We start from the raw sequence: 18,122 nt of genomic DNA, 5'->3' as shown, positions 1-18,122 counted from the left end.
TTCTTGATGACCATCTTTATGGGGGTGGTGAATCAGGCAGTTGAAACCCATACACTCGCAAAATCTTTTTCAATGGCAATTACTACGGTGATTTTTTTAAAAGATAGGGACCCTCTGAAACTGTCCTCTTATAGACCTATTTCAATGTTGAATACAGACTATACAGCAAATGTTCTGGCAAATAGATTGGTGAAGCATTTGTTGAATCTAACAAATGTAGAGCATGCGGGCTTTGTACAAAAGAGACAGGCTGCAGAAAACATAAGCAGATTGCTGAGTATCATACATCTAGCACAGTTAAGAGATCACCCAAGTGTAGCCGTGACCCTGGATGCAGAGAAGGTGTTTGATAGGCTGTTTAAGGTATTGGAGAAATTGGGGCAAGGACCAACTTTTATAAATTGAATTAGGAGACTGTATCACATGCCCAAGGCTAAAGTTGTGACCAATGGGCAAATATTTTCAGCCTTCCCACTATTGAGACAGGGATGCCCATTGTCTCCGGCACTATTCATTTTGGCTATTGAACCACTGGCTGAAGACATACAACGGGATCCAGACATCAAGAGGTTCAGAGTGGGCCGGGAAGAACACAAAATCAACCTATTTACGGATGATGTGCTGATGTATCTGACAGACTTAGCAAGCTCGTTGACTAAGCTTTACTTTACCCTGGAGGAATATGGGGAAGTCTCTGGGTACGACTAATTGGGACAAGAGCAAAATTATGGCACTTACAAAAGGAGACTATAGTTGATTTAAAGAAAACAGTCAAATGAAGTGGCCACAAAAGGGGATCAATTACGTGGAAGTCAGGGTGGATAATAATCTACAAAATTTATATGAACTAAATCATACCAACTTGTTCAAAAAAATTGAGGAGGTCATAAACAGATGATTGACCCTGCCCATTACGTTGGTGGGCAGGGCAAATTGTACCCAGGCTTCAGTACATCTTTCAGACTTAGCCCATGGCATTGCCCCAGATATTTTTCCAGAATATTAATTCACAGGTAAGTAGGTTCATTTGGAACAGAAAGGTGTCCAGGGTCTCCATGCAAAAATTAACCTGGGATTACAGTCTGGGCAGACTGAGATTACCAGACTTTAAAAAATACTATTGGGCAGTGCAGCCAAGGTATATCACCTCACTCTTTGAAGGAGGAAATTCACCATCCGGGGCACAAACTGGTCTGTACACGATAGGTGAGAAGATAGCAGAAGACTTTATTTATAAATGGGAGTCTTAAATTGCTGTCAGGCGACAAAGACACCCGCTTACTAAAACATTATGTGTGGAACAAGGTTAATCAATGCATTGGACAAAGTGGGGTTGTCATCAAAAACACCCCTGACTCAGAATGGCTTAATACCATGGACATTAGATAACAAGATCCTGGATACCTGATGCCAGAAAGGGATCAGATGTATCGAGCACTGTTACAAGCAGGGGCATCTCATGTCATTGGAACAGCTTAAAAATAAATGATTTGTCAAACAGTACATTCTTTTGCTCTCTTCAGTTAAGGTCCTTTTTATGGCCCCACTGGAGTGTAGTATGGAGGTCCTGATTTGAAAGGGGAACATGAGTCATTTGTTGCGGCAATGCATTTCTTACTCCAAGCAGAAAGCCAGAAGCCTTCATAAATCTAGACAAAGGTGAGAGTCAAGCTTAAGTGAAACAATTGATGAAAGGTGCTGGACAGAACTGTGTCAGCACAATTAATGCTCGATACAGGCTGATTCAGTCTAATTTTCTACAACAGTTGTACTATATGCCGCAGAAATTGAAAAAGGATAAGCCAGAAATTTCAAATCAATGTTTTAGGTGCGGCATAGAGAAGGGAACCTTTGTGCACTCAACCTGCTTAAATTCCAAGGTGAGGCCTTTTTAGCTAGAGCTAGGCCAAGTCTGAGAAAAATTCATAGTTTAAGAATTTCCACAGGACCCAGAGTTGTTCAATGTTGGAAACATCATGGACGTATGACTTACGATGTAGCTGTCAAAATTTCAAATCCAATTTGTGTTGATTTACTTTGGCAGTGGCCAGGAAGTGCATAGTGGTTACTTGGAAGTCGGTCTCTCATCTAGGCATTTCGTGCTGGAATGTGGAAATGCAGAGCTTTGTTTCCTTGGACAAAATTGCCTATAACTTAAGGATGAAATACGACACTTTCCTTAACATTTGGCAACTGCACCTGATTATATGGGTGCAAAGATATAGTATGATTTCTTGTGCTTTGTCGTTCTGTCTGTTCCCTCCTTGGAGGTGGGGGGGGGGTGGGGGGGGGGGGGAATCCATCCATCCATCCATTCATCTTAATGAGGTTGAGTCATGAAAATTTAAAGACCCGGTGGACAGTTTCTGTCTTTTTGTTGTTTTCACTTTTTCATAAGCATTTTTATATGTAATCATTTTGTTTTATTTTTTGGTCCTAATATGTCTGGAAGGTAAAAGGACACTGTAAAATGCTACAGGAATAAGGGATGTGGACTAATTTATTGTTGCTGTCTCTATTTTCAAGGTTATGCTCTATTTAATTTTATCTCTGTTTACATTATGGGGGGAATGATAGGGGGGAAATTGGACTTGATGATGAAGCTTGTATATAACTGGAAAATGTAGTGTGTTTTTATTATTATGGATTGTTGACAGTTAGAGTTTGAAAAATTATAAATAAAATATTCAAAAAAGAAGGTCCCATCAGTCAAACCCTGGCCCCACCAGATGGAGAGTCAGCACCAGGCAGTACAGAGGTTAGAACACTCCATATCCCAGCCTCTGCTCTCAGCAGCTGCTCCTCCATCCCTTCAGTAACTGTGACATTAGGAGGGAGAAGAGAGTGTGGCAGGGATGCAATGGATCCGTCAGTATTTGGCTGCACTTCTGAGGCAGTGGGAAGTGTTGATAGAGGGGAAGGAGGTATGTATGATGCACTAAGCTGCATTCAACACCTGCTGCAGCTTCTTTCAATCTTTGGTGAAACACCTCCCATTCCACCCTGTGATGCATCCAGCTAGGAAGCTTTTCATTGTACAGCTCCTGAGGTTCTGAAGGGACATGGGGAACATATTGAAATTCCTTAGACTCCTAAGGAAGTAGAAGCATTGGTACGCTTTCTTGACCTTCGTGTTGATGTGGTTGGTCCAGGTCAGGCCACTGGAAACAATCACTCCCAAGAACTTGAATATATCTACTGTTTCCACTAGAGTCCATTGATGTGGGCAATGGAAAAGTTTCTACCTCCTCCCTCCTGAAGTCTATAATCTGCTGCTCTGATTCACTGGAAGTATCTATTAATTCAAAACTATTTATCAACAGAGCTGGTGAAGAACTAATATACCTGAAAGCCATTTGTTTAAGAGTTAAACTGAGCTACTCTATTATCTCATTGAAAGAGGAGCATTTGCCAAATTGTGTGTAATTTTAAACATTTTTGTACTAGAAAGAATCTATTGGATGAAGCTGAAAGAGTAATGGTGATTACAATACATACAATTTAAGGTTATGAGGAAACATCTGATAAATATTTTTCAAGGAGATAATTGGACTGAGAGGTTTTAACCAAATGAAAAATATTATAGCTATATCTCCATATATGGCCTTTTGATGAATATTTAGGAAACTGGGTGTACTTCTTACAATTATCATTTCATAGGATAGGAACTCGTGCAAATATAGTTGTGATCAGCAGTATGTGCATACAGCAGGTGCAGAGCAATGCCAAGGGCCATGTTTGTAACATTGTCTCAAATATTTAATGCAAACAGGTTATTTAGCTTGAACTGTGATTATAGAACAAGAGAGCAATAACTTAAAATTCATGATTTTTAAATTAAGAGTAATTTTCTTCCTAAGAATTAAAAAAAAAGCATAATGCATATCATGCATTATAACTTGAGTGGCCACCTGGAGCTATCTGTGCCATAACTCCAGCATCTCATTATTTGCTCAAGATTCTAGCGTTCAGTCTTTGTGTTTCCCTTCAGCCATAACTGTGGTTGGATGAGAAGGCAGATCTTCATGTAAATCAGATTTTCAATTGAGGAACAATGAAATGAGTTTTTGACATGTCAAGATTCTGTAAGAATACTTGCAGGTATATGTACATAAATAAATGAATCAAAAATATATCACAATTATGAAATCTGGGCTTGTTGCAATAAAGAGAAAAAATATTCAAAAAGAATAATTTGAATGCACAGAAGCAGTCAGCATAATACCAAGTTTAAGAATGTGATGATTTATCTCATTAAACAAAAAAAAAATTTTTTATAAGATTCATGAAAAATGGGAACATTTACTTTATATAAATAATGTATAGGTCTGACTGGAAATAAAGAACAGGGATAGAATCAACACCAAGCAAATATTGACTGTGGAGGGATCAATAATTAATAGTAAATCACGAAAATCTGGAGACACCGTGGTTGAAGTAAAAATACAAAATGCTGGAGAAACTCAGCTGGTCAAACCATGTCCTTTATGTAGCAAAGGTTAAAATACATATCCAACCTTTCGGGCTTGAGCCTTTCATAATTAATATGGATGGCAAAAGCATTATTAATCATAAAAAAATGGACAGTATGACAAATATAACTGGCTGTGAGTCAAATTAATTTTACAATGCAGGAAAAGAAGGTGGCTTTACTTCACCTCTAACTATAGTTACCAATGAACTGTGGTTTGGCATGTAAAATCTTAAGCTATTGACAAATGAAAAGATTAAAGGGAATGAAAACTTAACCTAATTCATCCAGTTTTTGCACTTATTATATCAAAAGTGTATTCCTGTCTCGTTAGCAATCCAGTGAGAAGAATAATTTCTTGAATGGTCAGGTTTTTTTCTGTGTTGTGCCACACTCTATGGATCATATGATATATATTAGTGACAGCTGCACCATTTATTATTACTTTAAGTGAAAATACTTCATTTATTGAGCATATATTAACTGGTCTATTAGTAATGTCTTAGAGGTTTAAATTAAAATAATTTTCAAGAACATTTTCATTATTTAAATACTTCATTCATTTTGTATCGAGCAGGATTATACAATGAAATTAACCCCAAGAATTCTCAAAAAGCAAAAAAAAACTGCTTCTACGAGAAACCTGAAATAAAAGCTGGTTTCTCCTATTGATGGTTATTGTTATTATTTAAAGTTAATTCTCCTTTATAAAGTCTTGGTGTTTACTGTTGCCTCATAGATAGATGCTCATCATTCCCTTCATAAAATTGTCATTCTGCAGCAGTACTGAAATTACTGTGACAAATTGTTCTTCTGCTTCAGTTATCTCATCTTCTTTGGAGCTTTTTACATGCTGGACCTTCAATTGCATTGCCTCTATTGTCCATCTAAGTGAGAATCGGATTCCTTTCTCACCTCTCCAGTGGTAGACAGGGAAACTCCTTTAAACACTTTGTTTGTCACTTCTGCACTCTTGTTGCAGAATGTGGCATGATCCATCTTTGGCTGCCTCTTCTTTCTTTTCTATCCTACTGTGGTGCTACACCGTCGGCCTACTGCAGGGGGCAACCTCTGTACCTACAGGAGAGCATGGGGGACAAGACAACACCTGGCCGACCTGAATGGACCAAGCCCCACCTGGTCGGGTGTCAATCACCCTCCGGGATATAAGCCTGAGCCGGCCCTTCGAAGTCACTCTCAGAGTTGATAGCAGCACATCTCACAGCTGGCTCTGTGGAAGCTACGGCGAATAAAGCCTATTGTACAGTCTTTTGGTTTTGTGTGTTTGCTTCGACAGTGCACCACGCCTATTCAACATAATCTGAAGCTATCATGGCAGGTTCCTCTTGAATATTGATGATGTCAGGGGGCTCTCAAACCCTCCAGCTACTCAATTTTCAGCCTGTTAAGGAAAGGTCATCAACTTGAAATATTGATGCTATTTCTTTCCCCATAGATGACGCCTGACGTCTTTGCCTGCTTGTTTGGTATTGAGTCCTGGAGGAGACACAGTTTCCCATAACTAAACCCTCTGAAGACTACGTTCATTTTATTTGATACTTGTCACAATTTCTGTTCCCTTGGCACTAATTTCATCCTCATATCGACCACTCAAGCTGAACTAGATTCTTTTGTAGTCTCATTGTCTTTTTGACCCTAAGCTGTTTTCATTTCCTTGTCACAGAGACCTCCTGCTTCTACTTCTTACGTTCCTATCTTTGCTTTCATCACATCATGCTTGCTAATGAAACCTTCATCTCAGAATTTGTAACATCTAGAAATGATTATTCCAAAACCTCATGGACAGTCAACCAGTTTTACCCTCCCACCCTACCCAAATCACTATTGCCCATAAATGAACTTTGCATTCAGTACTGATGTGCTTCAAGTCCATCGAAGACAATTTTAAATGATCATTTAACTTGGTTCTCAGAGAATGTCCTTTCTTCCAGTCCCAGATCCTTATTTAGCATGTCTTCCGTGTACTGATGCTTCTTTTACTACCCAAGTTTTTGATTTCCTTCCCAAACATATTCTTTACTATATATGTTTATATACACACACACACTCTCTCTACTTATATTCTTCTTGAATACAATCTTATTAACCCACATCTTTGAAAACATTTATTTACCTCACCTAATATTTCCTCCTCAGCTTCGGTTTTGATTTTTATCCAATGACTAATGGTGCTACTATATTAAAAAGTGCAGCTAGGCCTGTGGCACATTTTTCATGATTCAAGAACACTCTAAATGACCATAACCTATTCTTGCTCTTGCAGTTAAAACTCCTCTTTTTGTGAAAGTTATTTGGTATCTTTTTAACACCCACATTTGCTCCTTTTTGAGACATTTTTCTATTAAAGCAATCTATGTTGTAAGAGTTTAAATTACTCTAAATCAATGGTTCCCCGCTTTAATTTTTCAAAAAAACTTACGCCCCACCATTAGCGGAAAAAAGTTATATATTCAAAAGAAGTTTTAATTAAATCATTTACTGCAAGTGTATGTCAATGCAATTAAGGTCAGGAATATACTGGAACACATATTTCATATTCAACTACTTCTTCAATATGTCAACCATCTCAAGCACACATTCAAGAATTGTCGTACTTCAGTGGGAACCTTGCCCCTGATGCTGGCTGCAGATTTTTAAAAGTTGATTTAATTTTGTTAGTTTCAAACTTAAATCTCCACATTTTGTAATTTCCAGTTGGTTCCTCTTAGCTTGTAGCAAATCACTAACAGCACTGAAGCCACATTCTACTAAATAAGACTAAAGTAGTCGAGTTTGGGTATTTCTTTTCAATTTCGTTAGACGGCCACATCATGGTTCCTTTCACTTCGAGCAGAGTTTTCAGATTCACCATGTTGCAACTCAGATAATTCCTCTTGGTATTGCACTGGAACTTCAGATAAGTTCACCAGCAATAGCTGAGTTAACCAAGAGGGAAAATCCATTGCCTTTAAATCACAAAATCTACCATTGAAGTTGATAACCAACATTTTCAAATGGTCAACAATGATGTTTTTAGAAGCATTCTTTACCTCATACTTATTCAACCAATAGAATTGACTGAAATGTCTTGAAGAAATATTCCTTTGACATAATTCTAGAAGTGTCATGAATCCAAAAATCTTTGTTTTTGCATTAATGAGCATCATATTTGCTACTTGGAGTTTCTTGTTCAATGTACTTAGTTTCTCAAAGATGTCTGTCAAGTAACTCACATAAGCTTTGCCATCTGTTAGCAAGAGCTTTATTTCAGGTATGTCCTTCAAAAACTTGCTGAGGAGATCAAACAGTTTCAGAAACCTTTTGAAGCAGTTTCCCTTTGACAACCACCTTACTTCAGCATGAAGCAATAATCTCATGTTCTGCATTTTTATCGACACAAAACTGCTTAAACAGACATTCACATTTGGCATTAGTTTTGATGGCATTGATATACTTGATCACATAATGCATTATCTCATGTAGAACAGGGGAAACTTTCTTGGCAACTAAGTTTTCTCGGTGGATAACACAGTGCACGGCCAACATGTTTGGATTTTCATACTTCATTAATTTTAACCATCCTTTTTTTTAACCCATCATAGCAGGTGCACCATCTTCAACACAAGATACAATGATTCCTTTTGGTATTTCATTTTCATCCAAATAAATTTTGAGCTTGCTGTAGATATCAAATGATTCACAAAACAACGTCCCTTCTTGAAATTCTTCCTGATTAATATATCTCACGTATGCCAATAACAGAGCCTCACTCTCCCATATGGTAGATTCATCCAGTTGTATTGAGAACTTCTGTGATTTAAACTTCTCAATAAGCTGTTTTTCAACATCCTGACCCATGTCATCTATTCTGTTGCAGACAGTACTATTACTCAGACATTGCTTGGACACCTTTGTCATCCTTTTGCAGAACTGTTTTGAGAAACAATGATATTGCAGGTTTAATCAGTTCCTCCCCAATCATATGATTCTTCCCATGTTTTGCTATCAGCAAAGAAATTTCATAGCTAGCTTCAAGGGTATGATTCAGGGCTGCAGTTTGTACAGCGAATAATGAAATGATTTTTGATCTATTTTCAAACTTCTCTTTCGATGATTTAAAATATTCCAATTTAGAATTGACATGGCTAGAATGTTTTACCCTCAAATGAGCTTCAAGACTGCCTGCTTTCATTGTTTCATTTGTTAAAGTCTGTTGGCATAATAGGCAAAAAGTGCATGTTCATCATATACAGCAAGTATAAACCCAAACTTTAAGAACTTCAATGAATATTGACGAACCTTTTGCTTGCTTGGTCTGCTCATTTTGAATATACAACAGCGCGAGCAACCTGAAACAGATTAATCAATATTTTATTATGTCTTAGAATTGAAAAATGTAATAAAAGTAATGATCGAATCAAAGGAAGAATACTGACCCTTAAAATTTTTTTTAAACTAGCATGGTTTCTGACATTTTTTTCTCACAGAGAATGCATCAAAACTGCACTAGCCTCATGCTTTACTTTCTGGAGTCCCTTTTTTTCAGATTTTGACGTCCCCTTCAGGCTAGCACCTGGAGTGGACTCCTCCCCCCACCCCATCAATACGCTAGTGCACAAAGATACATATTGATACAGGTCTTATTCACTACTGAACTGAAAGAGTAAAGGGGTATGAACAGAGATATGATTGTTGAGATCATTTGGAATCCTCATCGCCAATGAGATAATTTGGAATGGATGATAAGATAGGTCAGAAAAAAATATAATTATAATATTAACCAAGGTTAGCAACAGTTAAAATAAGAGAAGCAACAGAGAAAGATCAGAAGAGCAAAAACACATTAGGAAAATAAAAAGAACAAAGTGATTTCACTTGGAAGTTTCCACAATTGTGCTGTACTGACAGTTTTGCCAAGACACATCTTTCACACCAACATAATGAGTTTATTTTTTCAAACCAACTTTTCAATTATTTCCCAAAATATTCTTGCGCCCCACTAAAATATTCTTCAGCCTCAGGCCCCACCAAAATATTCCCATGCCCCTCCTTGATGCTTTAAAAGTCTTTGTTAACATATTTTTGCCAGTCTCTAGCTGCTTGTGGAAGATGTTGACATAAAATCATGCCGTTGCCTAGTTACATCTTGATTCAAGGTTAACTAGCTCTCTTTCTGTGTTTTCGTGATAAGACAGTCAGTTTTGAATTGTTCTGTTTTCTGAGAAGATGTAGGGTCTAGGAATAGACCTGAAACTCTATTGACTGCATCAAGTAATGCTTGAGTAATCTTTCAATTAATGTGTCAAGTAATGCATTAAGTATCTATTAAGCATCATATTATTATATATCAAAGTTGATAAGTAATAACCCATGTAAACCTTGGAAAACTCTATTCAACTTTGTCATGGATCTTTTCAAAGAGTGAATCATAGAGAAGGAAATTCCAGGCTCTACAGGTGATTATCTAGGAAGATAGTCACTACATTTTAGTCAATAGATGTTAGCCAACTGTCTCAGTTGTCCTGTTGAGCTATGCACGTGCAATTTATTATGGTAGCTGCAGTGGAATTATTCATTGATGATAAAGGTTTTCTTCATTTAGTAATCGTCTTGAACTTAATAACATCTATCTAAGCATCTTTTATACTTGTGATAGATAGTTATAGAAATATATTTAGGACTTTCTCTCAGAAAGGTGGAATATTTAGAAGTATGAAAGAACTCTTCACAGAAATTTACTCCATTAGTTACAGGCCACTTGTGAAATATTATATGGATTCCTCTTCTATTTTGTTCTGAATTGTGATGACCAACTTGAAGACATTTCAGATTTTCCAAATAACATGAAAATGGTGTCAACCAATTATAAATAATTTCAAGCATTTTAATTTTTCTGGATGATCTAATAATTTCAAGCATTTTAATTTTTCTGGATGACCTAATAATTAAGCCACTTATTTCCTCTCATAATGGGTGACATAGAAGCCAGTTAGAATAAGGACAAATTTTCTGCAGCTGCTCGCAACCCAAAGGTTAAGACTTAATTAAATAACTGCACATTCTTTAGACAACATTGGCCAAGATTTATTGCACTTGTATTACTCTATATGTGTATTTGTATTAAGTTTTGAGAAATATAAAAATACAAAAACTATAAATTATTGCTTCATTTGTTATGGCATATATTATTAATGCTCAAAAAATATTTAAAGATTGATTATACATTGTGTAAATACTTTTAAACTAACAATATTGAAATGATATGGTTTTGATATGACAATATGGCCAAATACTTTCCTTTCTTTATGTATTATAGAAATAAATTAATGTAATAATTTAATTTATATTTTAAACCAAATTTTGTGTTTGCACCTCATACCATACAGTATTTTGTTCTTTCCTTCTTGGTTGGAAACTTGCTCTAGTAAAAGGGTTTCTTTGCAATATGAAAAAAATTGAAATATGCCTCATAATGTTATAAAATAACCTGGTCAAGGAGATGGAAGGAAGAAGGAAAGAATGAGAGGGAAGGAAGGAGAGAAAAGATGGAAAGATGGACGTTGGGAAGGGATGGGAGGAAGGGAAGCAGGAAATAAAATAGATATAAGAGTAGGATAATTGATCAGCAATAGTAGATATTTAAGAAGATATGTTATAAATCTCAGTGAAGTTATATTTTAGTGAGGAAAATAGGCTCTTTCAGAATAAAGCCAAATCTATATCTAAGTAGAGAGATGTAATGGAGGATTTAGACCAGCTTATGCAAGAAGGGATGCAGTTGCATCAGAAGACATAATCTAAATTCCACCATGAGGCCCAGAGATGCAGTTGTCTTTTGTTGGTCGCAGACTGTCAGGGGACCTTGAAGATAATTAAATCATTTATTCAAGGAGATAAGCTATGAGTAAACAACTTTTGGGTAATATAAGCCATGGTCCGACTGCTGAAGTTTGAGACTCTCCGAGAGGTGGCAACATCTCTCAGCAAGAAGAAGAACGTCTAGATTCCAACGGGGGAGGTGGAGAAGCTGCTACCGGCGCCCAGACAACCAACTACAAGTGTGCAGTCGTTGCCTCGCTTTGGCAGTTGGGACCAGTCCAGGCGTTGATAAGTATAATTGGGAAGGGCTTGCATATTGTAGTTTGAATTCAGCTTTAGGTTTAGTAATAAAGACTTGTATAAACTGAACTGCTCTCGGTGTGTGTGTGTCTATTTTCTTTCAGTAGCTTGAACACTGTGACCAATCTAAAACGAACAAAGTGAGAGGTACAAGTTTACCCAGGACAAGAGAATAAGGATGATTGCAAATATTGCAGAGATGGGTGGTAAATCAGAGGATTTGGAGATTTTAGAAACAGCAAAGGATTAGTAAAACAGAAAGAAAAAGTAAGTGGAGTGTGAAACTGAAGGAAAAATATGGAATACCTGTATGAAAATAACTAAAATAAAGTTGACAGTATGAGTCATACAAATGAAGAGGGTAGTTAAGCAAAACATTGGTCCCTTAGGAGATCAAATTGGGGAATTAATAATGTGAAAGAGAAATGGTAGAGTTTCTAATTATTTTTTCATTTGTATTCATGGTAGAAGTCACTGAAAATATCTCAGTAATAAATAATCAGGGATGATAGGGAATGAGAAATTTTATAAAGCACTAGGGAAGCAAACGGTGCTAAAAGCCTGCAGGTTCCCTGGACATGATGTTTGCATTCCAGATCGTGCAGAGAATAGGTGCGCAAATAGCAGAAGCATTTGGATCTAATCTAATAAAATTCCCTGGAGTCTGAGGAGTTCAAGGGTAATGGTAAATCGTAAGTGTATCCGAGAGAAAAGGGAGGAAGAAAGCAGGAAAGAATTGGATAATTAGCCTAATGTCGACATTTTAATTTTTTTATTTACAGCACAGTGGAAGATTTACGGATGTAAAACTAAAAAAGCTGGGCAGATGAATCTGCAGATCAATGGCCAGGGATACCAGTCCAGTATGGACACTTCAACTGAAGAAGGCAACGGAAAACCACTTGAGAATTTTTCCCTTGTATAATCAAAGCATGTGCTGGGTGGTATGGATCTGACAGCAGCATTCCCCATAGATATTCTCAATGGTGGGGAGGGTTTTGCCTGTGATGTCCTGGGCTGTGTCCACTACCTTTTGCAGGGCTTTATACTTTGGGGTATTGGTGACCCCATACCAAACAGTGATGCAGCTGGTCAGCGCACTTTCCACCACACATCTGTAGAAATTTGCCAGGCGTCATAACAAACCTCTGCAGATTTCTGAGGAAGTAGAGGCACTGACCTGCTTTCTTCATGACGCCATTAGTGCGTTGGATCCAGGAAAGATCCTCCGAGATATTGACACCCAAGAATTTAAATTTTCTCACCTCTCCACCTCTAATCCCCTAATGATCACTGGATTACACATATCTGGTTTTCCCTTCCTGAATTCAACAATCAGATCCTTGGTTTTGGTGACATTGAGTGTGAGGTTGTTGGTCAAGATTTCAATCTTCATTTGTGCTAATTTGTGCTCTCAATTTGAGTTAGTGGTGAATATTTGTCTGCCTTTTGTGTAGTATTACATCTGTTTTATTGCTTGATAATAATGGAGCCTTGAATTTTAAAAAAAAGTTGGAATAATTAGGCTCCATTTTTTTCAGATGCTGTTGTAAAGGAGAGCTGCCTTGCATACACAAGGAGCAGGAGACCCTCCAGGTGGCACTGGGTACAGACAACACAGAATAAGGTGTGGAAGAGGTTTGCAATTGGTGAGGGTCTCCGATATTGCTCAACGTCCCACACTGTCACTCACTTTTCAGCATTTGAATAAGCATATACTTTTCGTATGCTTCACTGAACCTCGCGATTTGCACTGCAGCAAATGTCTCCCTCACATGCTGGAGTTTGTCCATGATACCCACAGTGCCCTTACAGATATTCATTGAAAAGTTTTCTTCTCTCTTGCAGGACAAGTTGGCATTCACATAAAGGCAGCAAGAGCTAATAGGAAGGTAATGGGCACACTGCATTTCCTATTTATATGGAAGACACACTGGTTGCTATGGAGCCATCCCAGTGGAGTAGCAGTGGCTCTATGCAGCAGAAAGACAGGATTTCATCTGTCCCTCCCTGTTGGTATATTAGTAGCCCAGTTACCAGTGAACTACCAGGACTGCTTATGCTAGGGTAGTGCAGGCTGTTCCTGTGCCTCCTGAGAACATACCAGAGGAAATATTATACATTGTTGGGTTGAACAAATCAAGATAAAGGAAGGAAAAAAAAACGACTTTTTCCCAAATCAGATCTTAATATTAAAAAAAGTCCAGGAAAGTTTGGGAGAAATAAATGTGCGTGTCCAGTATTAGTAAAAATTATTTTAATAGACAATAGACAATAGACAATAGGAACTGGAGTAGGCCCTTCGGCCCGTCGAGCCAGCACCGCCATTTTACAGATCATGGCTGATCACTACCATCAGGACCCCTTTCCAGCCTTATCCCCTTTTCCATTAGTTTTTATTATTCACCTATATTTAACTTTCCATTAAACTTTCTATTAAAACACCAGATGAATTTCCCTTTGAAAAATACACCTAAAAAAAGAGAAGGATAGTTATTAAAGGACAAGGCTGTCGTTAAAATCCACCCAGAATTCTAATTATATTAATTTTGTTCTAAATGAAGAGCAAGTGGCTGGGGTAAGCAGTAATATATTTATGAAATTGCATGCATAATCTTCCTATTAATGATTTCTACAGAGAATTGCAATAACCAGCTTACCAGGGTAAAATGCATTGAAAGTCAGAGCACACAGACTTGATTTATATTAACAGGAACCAAAAGTTTCCCCTTTGCTATACTGAGTGGCAAGTGCGTAACTATTGGATGCAGCTAACCATACATTAAGAACAGCAAGTGATACATTTCTTTTTCTGAAAAATTGAATAATTGAGTATTAACTATTGCTCCCGAGTCTCCAACATGGAAAATATTTTTAAAATGGTATCTATCCACAAGAGCAAGAAAATATAACAACAGGCTTATGAAACAAGAAGGAGAAAAGGCTATGCTCAGATCTCATTAATAGTCAAATGGAATGTTTAAATCATTTTGGAGCCATTTCTAGGGTATTTGGGATTGTTGATATAGAGCCAATCAAATAAAGCGATTTTCTTTATTGACTCGATCCTGCTAATATTGTGCTTGGCATTTTTTTTAAAAACACTTGTGATTGTGTTAGATGCTGAAGCCAAGTGGATGGTTCATGAATGCAATGAAATCAGTCAAATTATAATTTGGACCCTGATGTGTTTTTAATTGGATGGATCAGGATTCCCACCAAATGGAAAATTTGTTGAGTAAAATCACATGGGATTGGCTTCAGGCAACAAATTATTCACTGAAAATATTATTCAAAGGGACATTCAGCGTCAGCAATTCAGATCAGAGGGAATCTTTTTATTTTCAAGCCACTTCATTTCACTTCACATCAGTTTTTTCTTTTTGCTTTATAAAACCTGTCTCATTCACCAAATATTCAAGTAATGCTGAGGAATTGGTGTATATCCAAATGCATAAACTGTAATCTTTTCCTATGTTAATGTCTTCTATGTTGAACAGCAATATTTATTTTTTTTAATTAAACTAACACAGGCAATGGTAGAGCAATGGTAATACATTAATTTAATCCACATTTGTTGAAATTAAAATGAATTATGGCTTCTTTTCTCCACAGTGTTTCCTTTCACATCTGTGCAGATGAAACATTTTTAAATATTGGTTTAGATCCAGTGATGAGAAAAATTGGGAGCCTACCAGTGGTCACGATTAATGTGCAGTAAAACAGAACCTACTAATGGTATCTGCATAAATGGAGTTAAACAAGGGAATTGTAAATTTGCGATCAGTTCTCCCAATCCTCAGTAGGTGCGTCTTGATAGTCCTCATCAATAGATACATCACTGAAATTATGGCAATGCTATAAATTTGAGGTTATCACTGAATTATATCACATGGAAACAGACTATTTGGTCCCTCGTGTCCACATCAACCTGTGCACATTCATCTATTTTAATCCTATCCTCCAGTACCTGATCAATAGCCTTCCTTGTCTAAGTGATTCAAGACATTTTATAAAAGATGTCAGTGGCACTGATGCTAGAGGCTCCGACAGTTCAGTAGTTAGAGCATTGGCCTTGTAGTAGTGAGTAGTGAGTCATGGGTAGTGAGTTTCTTTCTCACTGGGGCCTCATTTCTGTGAGGGGCGCTGGACAAAGTGGTGACTCTTTCTCTTCCTTACGGTGGACAAAGTTAAAAGAATTTCATGCATGTTACGTTCTAATTGTAGTATTACGTGACAATAATGGAACCTTTCGCACTGTCTCAAATAGTACATTCCAGATATTCATCATGCTCTGAATAACCTCTTCTTCAAAACCTAAATCTATATCCTATCATTTTATCTGCTTCTGATATGGAGAAATGTTTTCTGCAGTCTACCCCTCAATTACATCCCCATTTAGCCTTCTCTCCTCCAAACTAAATAGGCTTGGCTTCTCCATTCTCTACTCAAAACTAAAACACCCCCCCCCCCCCTCACCACGCAACATCCTGGTAAATCTCCTCTGCACCCTTTCCAGTGCTGTTGCATCATAACTTTAGCCGCACCTCAGTACTACAGCTGAGGTCTGGCCAATGTGTTATAAAGTTTGAGCACAACCTCTTGTATTCCTGTCCCTGATTAGTAAAGGCCAATATCCCATATACTGCCTTAACTTATTCTTGTCTGTTAGCTTCACATTAAAATGACAGAAGATATTAAGATTTGGGATGAAGTGAATCTTAAACAGTGAAATCCAATAATACCCTATTTTTTCCCGAAAATATTACTGACAAATGTGGCTTTTAATGCATTCAAAATACAGCATGTTGGATATTTGAATGATTATTGCCTCATTATTGATTCTCTCCGTCATTAAATGCACCACACATGGAATTGAACTCTGGAAGTGTTGTCATACATGTTGCTGCTACTTAATAGCACAACAGCAGACTGATAAGGGAAGAATTTCTTGGCATTTAAAATATTTCCAACCCTTATCTTAATAGCACACTGAAATTTGAAATTTCAGAAATCTTGCTCACCAGCTAAAATGAACCTGTTCAAATTTATGTCATGCCCTGTGGGAGTTTTTGATCGAGCAGTTTAAAGAGGGCCTTGCTCTGTGTCTGGACAATGCTGGCCTTTATCTTGCATGGTGTTATAGGTAAAGTCTTTTTGTTGTGCTAAGGAGAAAGTTCTGACAATTTGTTGTCTTCCATTTTGTACGAGATGCACATTGCAATTATTGCGGAACTGGATTGAAATGTCAATGTGATTAATAGGGGTGGAAATGCAGTAGATTAATTATTGCTGAATGCATAAAAGAGATCTCACTCTTTGGAGCAATGATTATTGAAGCAATGAGCAAGATACTTTCAATGCTGCAGCAATAACATTCTGAGGGACTCATCGCCATGCTAATTTGACCAGACCTCTAATATCCATCTGATATCTAGTGGAAAAAGACCAATGGTAATGATGCTGAATGTGAAAACACTGGTAATTCCAATCAATGAAAGTGGTCATTGCCAAAATCAAAGTAGCCACTTACAGCAAAATTCTCCAGATACTGCAAATCTGCCATAACTGGAATATCATGTTTTTTTTTTTCTGGTCACCATCATAGGAAGGATGTGAAGACATTAGGGAGGGATATGGATAGAGTAGATATTGGGAGGCTAGTCCTGAGTAGTACTTCTACTCCCGGCGTATAAGCAGAGGCTGATACCACAGCGCCAGTGGTGAAGATGGCGAAGGTGTGGTCAAGGGAGGCAGAGGAGCATCTGCAGGACTGCTTTGAATCAGTGGACTGGAACATATTCAAGAACTCATCCTTAGACTTGAATGAATATGCAACTGGTGCCACCGACTTCATCAGGACTTGCATGGATGAGTGTGTGCCCATGCCAAAACACTGGATGTTCCCCAACAAGAAGCCCTGGATAAATCAGATAATCCACAACCTGCTGAGGATGAGAGCAAGGGCATTTAAAGGCCAGGGATCGAGATCTTTAAAAGAAGTCCAGGTACGACCTGCAGAAGACCTTCTCCAAAGGGAAGTGGTAATTTTGGAAGAAGCTAGAGACAGAGACAGACACACGCCAGATATGGCAGAGAGTTCAGGCCATTAAAGCCTACAAAGTGAGGGTGAAAACTATAGATGGCTGTGATGCTTCACTACCTAATAAGCTAAACACTTTCTATGCCCACTTTGAGAAGACTCAATTAGAAGTGCCTATTAGAATTCCTTAAGATTCTTGAAAAGGCTGAGGACCCTGTGATATCTCTCTCTGAGGGCGATGTCAGAACATCATTCGAGAGGGTGAACCCTCACAAGACATCATGCCCTGACAGCATACCTAGCAGGGTACTGAAAATCTACACTAAACAATTAGCCAGAGTGTTCACAGAAATTTTCAACCTCCCATTGTGTCAGTCAGAGGTTCCCATCAGCTTCAAAAGGGCATCAATCATCATGGTACCCAAGAAGAGTTGCATGAGCTGCCTCAACAAGTACCGCCCAGTGGCACTAACTTCTACTGTGATGAAA

At 37.7% G+C, this 18,122-nt stretch overlaps 1 protein-coding gene across 1 annotated transcript in view; it reads right to left on the bottom strand.

Annotated features, from left to right (window-relative positions):
• The window catches only part of LOC138743317 (protein FAM114A2-like), a 137,891-nt gene that overhangs the window by 63,470 nt on the left and 56,299 nt on the right, over positions 1 to 18,122 (bottom strand). Inside the window, exon 5 of the mRNA XM_069898467.1 lies at positions 8,771 to 8,820. Within this exon, the coding sequence (XP_069754568.1) occupies positions 8,771 to 8,820 (50 nt within the window). The remainder of the gene's footprint in view (positions 1 to 8,770; positions 8,821 to 18,122) is intronic.

This window comes from Narcine bancroftii, chromosome 9 (assembly GCF_036971445.1).
Source record: "Narcine bancroftii isolate sNarBan1 chromosome 9, sNarBan1.hap1, whole genome shotgun sequence".
NCBI lineage: Eukaryota > Metazoa > Chordata > Chondrichthyes > Torpediniformes > Narcinidae > Narcine > Narcine bancroftii.
Note: the sequence above shows the minus strand (reverse complement) of the source record. Positions and strands in the feature narration are given on the sequence as shown.